The 8,553-nt window shown below is 39.2% G+C and overlaps 1 protein-coding gene across 1 annotated transcript in view; it reads right to left on the minus strand.

Moving 5' to 3' along the window:
* Positions 1 to 229: 229 nt before the first annotated feature.
* The window catches only part of Serinc3 (serine incorporator 3), a 30,092-nt gene continuing 21,768 nt past the window's right edge, over positions 230 to 8,553 (minus strand). Inside the window, exons 7-11 of the mRNA XM_004631014.2 lie at positions 6,924 to 7,093; positions 5,687 to 5,777; positions 4,590 to 4,770; positions 1,994 to 2,221; positions 230 to 1,241 (exon numbers count right to left, since the gene is read on the minus strand). Coding sequence (XP_004631071.1) covers positions 1,103 to 1,241; positions 1,994 to 2,221; positions 4,590 to 4,770; positions 5,687 to 5,777; positions 6,924 to 7,093 — 809 coding nt within the window. The 3' untranslated portion in view covers positions 230 to 1,102. The remainder of the gene's footprint in view (positions 1,242 to 1,993; positions 2,222 to 4,589; positions 4,771 to 5,686; positions 5,778 to 6,923; positions 7,094 to 8,553) is intronic.

Here is an 8,553-nt window from a genome sequence, read left to right on the forward strand (position 1 = left end):
GCCTTGAACCTGCCTCATCTCCAAAGTGCTGGGGTTACAGGTGTGCACAACTGCACCTACTTTTCCTACCTCCTTATCTGCTGCCTCTCAGGAAATGTTTGTCAGTGTCTTGAACCTTCTTCATCTACCAAAGTCTTACCCAGAGAAGATATTCAGGGTGAGTTTTTAATGAGTACAAGGCTAGGCTTACTAGCTAGGTCATAAATTCGGCCAAGAGAGGAGTGTTTTCGTTAAATATCAAATAAACTTGTGACTGTCCAAAAATAACAAATGGCTGCTGGCTCAAAAAAGCTGTTAAAGAAAGGGCCTTAAAAACTTAGTATTTATTTTAATCAAATACCTTTAGTGCAAATATAATAAATTTACATGCACTTTACTTTTATATACTCATAACAAGACCACATATACAAAGGTGTTTTCCCAACTGAATCTTCATTTTAATCAAACCTACAAAGCATTTACTGAAATAAACATACCTGGCAAAGCCACAGACCGGTACTGAGCAGCATCACTGCTGTACTACTTAAAAAGTAAATAATGAAACTCGAGATGTAGAAGCAGTGGCCTTCTCAGCAACCACTCTTCTGAGGAAGGACTCGCCTCCATAACGCTTGCCCTGGAAGTACAATGCTACACCTCGAAGTGTACTCACTGAACAGTGTGCTTATGTCACACAGTAGAGACCTTCACAGAGGAAAATGTCATATAAATGCATTATTTTTTGCTTTTTAAGGAAACTTCAATAGAAATATATTAACCATAGCTTCAAATATCCAATATTTTCTTCTAGTATTTTAAATCAAAGCTGAAGGAACAGGTCTTTATAAAGAACTTTCTTCACAGCACAGCTGTAGTTCACTTTAACACATAAAAATGCTCCCTTTGTGCTATATCCTTACAAACAAACATAATATACATAGAAATGAAAAGTTCAGATTCTGCATTAAGCATCATCCAATCTTGCCTTTTGGTATTAACCTGAATACAGCGAATTTGCAAAGCATTCTCTTAGTAGTTTAGTTGAAGCAAGCTTAAAAGGACATGAGTTTTCAGCATAAGATAACCTTTATGAGCTTCAGCAGTGTCCTTGGCACCCAGAAGTTCAACTGAAGTCCCGATTGGTGAGGACAAGTGGAGCGATGAGGGTCCAGACGTAGAGGAGGAGGCACACCCAGCTGGATGTAATCTTGACCCACACCGCTGGACACGTAATGGACCCAGCCGGGAAAGTGGCATCGGGGCTAGAAAGTAAGAACATCAAATAAAGGGACCTTGCCAGGCATACTGCCACACACCTGTAATCATGGCTCTTGGCAGGCTGATCGGATCACCACAAGTTCCAGGCCACTCTGAACTACACAGTAAGACCTTGTCTCAACAAAAAAAACAGAAAAAAGTAAAGGAACCTGGCATCAACATTCTGCAGGACCCCACAGACAAGGCCAAGAAACTTCCCAGTCAAGACTGGTTGGCCCTGCTACCTGCAGAAGGTTCTAGTGGGAGACTCAAGGAAGAAGCTGCTCTGTTAGCTGTTAGGATAAAAGACTCTGCTTTCAAACGGCATTTTTCCCCAGCTAGGGCAAGGCTCTTCAGGACTATCTGGCTAACTGCTGACAAAAGTTTAGACTGAAATGGCCTCCCTGAAACTCCATCCTGAGTGCATTATTGTAACTTCGACCAGAATAGTCTGACAATGGCCATCTCTAAACACAGAGAAAAACAGTAAACAAAGATGGATTAGATTGCTTTATGGCTTGATTCTCTCTCTAAACTCAACACTGGAAGAGCTCCAAAGGATTTCTACAACAAAAAATCCCAACTGGGTAAAACCAGTTGGAGAAAGCAAAGTCAAAAGTATTTTAGAGAACAGCACCCAACACAACTTCCTTAGATGAGCAAGGAAAGAAATGATGTGGTTAGGACACTGGCTAAAGGTTTTACAGGCAGTGCAAGGGCTAAGGGGTCCTCCACACGTTCTGTTAGTGCCTCCTACCTGTACCAGTTAGTCAGGGTCATCATGATGTATAATGAAGCTAAGCAGAACATCAAGTGGCAGAAGAAGTAGTTGTACTGCACTCCCTCCTTCTCATTGTCCACAGCCCGCCGAGGCTGCCCGTCCTCCTCGTCGCTGCCTCCACTGGCAGCTGTATCACCAAGGATCACACTGTCACTCCCTGAGAGGGTCAGCTTCTTTACTTGGCTGTTGCTGGAAGTGCGGATGCTGGAAAGTGATCCCAAGGAAGATAAATCAGAAACGAGTCATAAAACATGCATGAAGGCTATTTCTGAGTGCCCCTACTTTGGACCTGAAGGCCTACTAAAGGCCCCACTTCAAGTTTTTGACCAGACACATTCCCCACATCCCTTACCCGCATACTGAGCCTTCATACTGAGCTATATCCCCCGCCCTCATTCATTCTTTAACACTGAGAATTGAACCCAGGGTCTTCACATTTAGCTATGTCTTCAGCCTTTTTTAAAAAAATTATGTGACAGGGTTTCACTTAATTGTCAAGTTGTCCCAGCTAAACTTGTTTTAATTTTTGAGACTCTCATTATATAGCCCAGGCTGGCCTTAAACTTGTGATACTCCAGCCTCAGCCTCCTGAGACCTGGCATTACAGGTGTGCCACCATGCCCAGCTACTTCTGTTTTGAAAGTGAGTCTTGCAAAACTGCTTTGATTAGCCTTGAGCTCCTCCTGTTTCAGCCTCCCAGTAGCTGGGATTATAGGTATGTATCACTGCATCTGGCCTAAACAATCTTTTTTAAAACTTAATTTATATATACAATGTGTAAAGCCATGTAAATATGACAAACTCGTATATCAGAAAAGTGTATATTTATATTGAATGTTCCTAATTTTAAAGTTATATAACAAGTGATATAAAAGGATGCATTCATAATAATTACATATAGAATTATATCCCTAGTGATACAGACAGAATTAGCAAAGGAAACAAACACCTAAAAACATTATGTAAGGTTGGGGCAATAGCTCGGCAGTCTAAGCACCTACCTGACAAGCACAAGGACCCACGTTCAACCCTGAGGTACATAATGAGACCCTGTACCAAATACATAAATGGAAAAAAAAAGAAGAGCCATGCATGCTGGCACACACCTATAATCCCGGAACTCTAGAGGCTGAGGAAGACTGCTATGAGGCTGAAGCCAACTTAGGCAATGTAGTGAATTCAACGCTGGCCTAAACTACACTGAGTCTCAAAAGCCAAATAGGCTGGGGACGTAGCTCAGCAGCATAAGCATATGCCTGGCAAGCACGAAGTCCTGAGTTCAATCCCCAGTACCAATAAACAAACAAATAAATAATAAAAGTAAAAAAAAAAAAAAAGAATAAATTGTTAAAGTAATATCTGCCGGCTGGTGAGATGGCTCAGTGGTCTAAAGCACCTACTTAGAACAAGCTTAGCAACACATGCCAGCCAGCCCCGCCCCCTGGTGGGCTGAGCTGGCCACATACACAAATAAATAAATAAGTAAATAAAATTAAAACCTTAAAAAAAATGAAGAAAAAAAAAAATAAAGGGGCTGGTGAGATGGCTCAGTGGTCTAAAGCACCTACTTAGAACAAGCTTGGCAAAGCAAAGGGACCGCAGTTCAATCCCCCAGCACCACATGCCAGCCAGCCCGCCCCCTGGTGGGCTGAGCTGGCCACACACACACACACACACACACACACATAAATAAATAAATAAAATTTAAAAAAATTAAAAAAGAAATAAATAAAATAAAGTAATATCTGCCATTATACAGAAAGCACCAATAAAAATGGGAAGATAGATGTTAATGGGTAACATGTTGGATCTGGGGTGTTTGATTGAAAACATATGTATTCTACAGTATTCTATAGAATATAATTCTAATACATACATATATATACATACATACATACATACACACACATATAAACACACTAATTCTATTTATTACATTATAAAATAAAGATTTTTAAGTTTTTTACGCTGCTAATCACTAAACAGAAGGTCTCAAACATGCCAGGCAAGTTTTGTATCACTAATCTCTCTACCTCTAACTCCAAGAATATTTCTCTAAACTCAAAATCGAACTCACTTGATTATTTTTTTAACTCACTTGATTTTAAAAGCTACTCTTCTAGCTTATATAGGGTTAAGTGAACATTTTATTCTCCTACAAAAAGGCTTTACTGGGCAAGATGGTGCACAACTATAATCCTAGTACTTTATAATCCCAGTTTTCAGGGAGGCTGAGGCAGCAGGACAGCCATGAATTCAAAGCCAGCGTGAGCTACATAATGAGTTCAAGGCCAACCTGAACTACATAGTGAGATCCTGTCTCAAAAAAAAAAAAAAAATTTTAAAAGATAGACAGTATCTCTATGTGACTGGGAAGAATTATCTGATGAGATGATTTTTCTGAACTGTAAGGAAACATACTGAGCAGAGTAAATGAGGCGAATAAAGGACTTTTCATTAAAGACCGCTCAGTTGTTTAATTATTCACGCTTGTTTTGAAAGCAAGATAACCTCTCTTGATTCTAGTATTAAATTTCTCAAGAATATCATACTGAAGTCCCTTTTAACTTACCTAGAATACATAAGGCAGACAGCAAAGATAAACACTCCCACAGCATTCTCTACGTAAAGAAAGCGACCATTCTTTGAAGGTGGAGCTGGGGTAGGGATCACAGCAGTTGTGTTTGCAGGAGCCACAGTTGTCGCAGCTATGTGTGCAAAGATGCTCAAGAGGCTGGGGTTGCAGGAACTGTCTGAAAAGGGGAACATGCCCAGCCTTAGTGACAGCTCGCCTACAGCAACAAGAAGGATCTGAGGCTGCCTACACACCATTGAATCCAGATGGATATGCTAGTCAGCAGCTGGTAACAACTTTATGTCACAACTAATGATTCAGTTTGGGAACAAAAAAGAAACTTTCTGTCAGATTTTACAAATGTCTACTGTGATTATTATTGAATTTATGGCTTAAAGCAGTGGTGGTAAACTGGTGGCATGTGTGCCACAGTAGACTATTTACGTCGCTAAAAGCTCTAAAATGTTCACGAACGTCACTAGTTTAAAGAATAAATCTTTATTCGGAAGTCTACCCCTGATTTTCTTTCAACACAGTTACTTAATAAAAATTGTATTATCCTTTGGGAGCAATCTGCAATTCTTGTTTAACTTTAAAAAGTATTAATACAGGCTGGGGAGATGGCTCAGTAGAATAAGTGCTTGCCTGGCAAGCGCAAGGGCCTGAGTTCAATCCCCAGTTCTGGGGGAAAAAAAAAAGAAAAGGAAAAGTATTAATATAGAGAAACGATCCTATAACAGCTATAAAAGATTTTCTCCAGCTATTTGTGAGAACCTATGACATATACGAAAAATTCAATTAACTCTAGAAAAGGCCAAAACAAGGTCACCTGTGTCCAGTGCTCTTGTCTAGAGGGACTCAGTCCTGGCTAGATAAAATCTAGACTCTTTAAAGGACTGTGGTCCTTCAGGGTGCCAGCTATGAATAGTTAAGAAAAGATGTGGAAAATAAAAGTATTTACAAATCTTCAGTAAACACTGTATATTTACATGTAGTTTCTATTCATTTTACATTCATTCTAGCTCTAGTTTTTTGACTCATCAAGGAATACTTCTCTACTTTGATCAATGAGTGAGTTATTGATATTCCCTTACCAAGTTCATTGGTCATGGCCGACCACGTGAGGTACACAGTGTAGAGAGTGATGAGAGATGACTGCAGGAGGCCAGAACGAGGCTGGTGTTCCTATAGTCAAAAGGAAAACAATGCCATAGGAATCCCAAGGATTATATAATCCCAAGGATTATATCAGAAAATAAAGATTTTTTTAATTTTTTTCTAAAAGACAATTTAATTCCCTGGAATTTACTCATTTGTTAGTAATAACAATTTAGCTTGATAGCTAAAAAGATGACAACAATCTTTCAGTATGAACTAGTCTATAAAAACCGTAAGACAAAAGCATCCATTACTGGTTCTTAAGGCATTTCATAATCGTGAAAATGCCTATGTATCACATAGGAGTGTTGATTTTTTTTAGTTCCTTGATGTAACTCAGTCTTACCACTATCTATGAGGTGACCCATCACTTGAGTTTTCTCACTTTTAAAAGGTGAGACCGTATCTAGACACTGTATCTAAAACTAGTAATTTTTCAAAGTCTCGTATTTACTATTAATGCTGGTGATCAAACCCTGGGATTTATCCAGTCTAGGCCTACATTATCCCACTAAGTTAGTGTAGATACATCTATATAGACTTATATGATGAAATACACTGTGCTTTCAAATACTAAAATCAGCCATTTTTTTTTTAATATTTATTTTTATTTATTACATTTATTTTTATTGTGTGTGTGTGTGGCCAGCTCAGCCCACCAGGGGGCGGGGCTGGCTGGCATGTGGTGCTGGGGATCGAACCATGGTCCCTGTGCTTTGCCAAGCTTGTTTCAAGTAGGTGCTTTAGACCACTGAGCCATCTCTCCAGCCCCAGAGCCATTTTTTCTTAACCGCCTAAAATATCTTGGCTAATTACTCATAAGAATCATTCCCATGATTTAAACATTTCTACAAGAACTATGTATTTTCAAGTTACCTACTTTCTTTAATGACAGTGAAGTTAGTTACAAACTAAACTTTTAGGCACTAAACAGCATGTTTATTAAAGTTGCCAACTATGAAAGTTTATCATAAAATGGAAAATATTTCTGTGGACAAGCATAAGCATAAAATTTACTAGCTGGGGAGATAGCTCAGCGGCTTAAGTGCCTGCCTGGCAAGCACAAGGTCTTGAGTTCAATCCCCAGTACTAAAAAAATAATAAAAACCTAGGTTTAAGTTCAGCATTATTAAAAAAACCTTTCAGAGAGGAAGCACGAGAAAATAACCATACCTGAACTTTTGGGAGGATTGATACCACAGACACCACGATGCATAGGATCAGATTGATGCTGATGAAGTACTTGTTTTCTGTGCAGCCATCTGGCTTGGTATAGTATGTGTAGAGTACCCCAGCAAAGACGATTGACAAGATATAAAATAAGCTTGTAACAGAAAGTAAAGCTGGAAAAAGGGAAACCAGTATGAATGCCCACAACTCTAATGAACTTCAACAATTAGGACCAATTTTCTTGGGCCAGGGAGATGGCTCAGTAGAATAAGCGCTACCCAGGCAGGCACAAGGGCCTGAGGAGTTCAATGCTCAGTTACGAAGAAAAAAAAAAAAAAAAGATTAATTTTCTTGAGGTCATGGAGATAGCTCAGGGGTCTAAGTACCTGCCAGGCAAGGATGAAAACAGGGTTTGATCCCCGGCACCACATGCTCTACCAGCTACAGTGAGACACTGTACCAAATACATAAATTTAAATAAATTTTTAAAAATTAATAAAAAAGCAGTCACCTTTAACATTCATTTAAAAAAAAAAAAAAAGACCAATTTTCTTTCTTTCTATATCAAAATGAAGAGGCATGAACTCACTTTCATGGTAGTCAATAATTTACAACAAAATTCCTTAAGTCCCAAGGTTAAAATTTCAGGTTGTGGGCAGGGTACAATGGTGCAAGCATGTAATCTCAGCACTGAGCAGGCCGAGACAGAAACATCACCATGAGTTAGAGACCAGCCTGGATACACAGTGAGTTCAAAGCCAGCCTTATGTACATAGTGAGACACTGCTCAAAACAAAACAAGACAACAAATTCTCAGGTTGTATTAAATTGGCTTTAATATTAAATTTTAAAACCCACCTAGCAAGTGAATTCACTTCCTGGGTTACTTCATGTGGTTTCAGGAATTCAATGACCAGATGTGCGACCATTCCAGCTGGAGCAAACTGCTAACTATGTGCTCAACAATGTGTGCTGTAAACTTTTTTTGTTTTTGTGGTACCAGGGATTGAACTCAGGACCTTGTGCTTCCCAGGCAAGCACTTATTCTACTGAGCTATCTCCCCAGCCCTGTACGGTAAACTTTTCTCAGCAACATGGATGATTTCTGGGCCCTCCAGATAACAGCAAGCTACATGCCAAGGAAGAAACAAAACAGGCGTCTTTTTGAGACAGTTTTTCCACCGCAGCCACTATCTACCTAAATTTGTTTCCCATCACAAATAATGAGACCACATGGGCTTGTTTGCTATTTTCAAATATCTACCAAAATGTTCTTTTCCATTCACAAGGATAATCAATAGTTAGCTAAAATTAAAAATCATAAAACATAAGAGAGGGCCGGGGATATAGCTCAGGGGCGTAAGCAACTGCCTGGCAAGTGCAAGGCCCTGAGTTCGATCCCTGGTACTGCAAAAACAAAACAAAACAAAACAAAACAAAACAAAACAAAACAAAACAAAACCTAAGAGAACACGAAGTAAGCTTGTATTCATTTTAAAGCACTGACCTATCTGAGAAAATTAGTTTCTACAGTATTTATCTCAGTGGGTGTTTAATGCTTTTTCATCCAAGTATAAAAAAATTTCTCAGGCCGGGGAGATGGCTCAGTGGAATAAATGCTTCCCTGGCAAGC

The sequence above is a fragment of the Octodon degus genome, unplaced genomic scaffold (genome assembly GCF_000260255.1).
Source record: "Octodon degus isolate 3935 unplaced genomic scaffold, OctDeg1.0 scaffold00037, whole genome shotgun sequence".
In the NCBI taxonomy this organism is placed as follows: Eukaryota; Metazoa; Chordata; class Mammalia; order Rodentia; family Octodontidae; genus Octodon; species Octodon degus.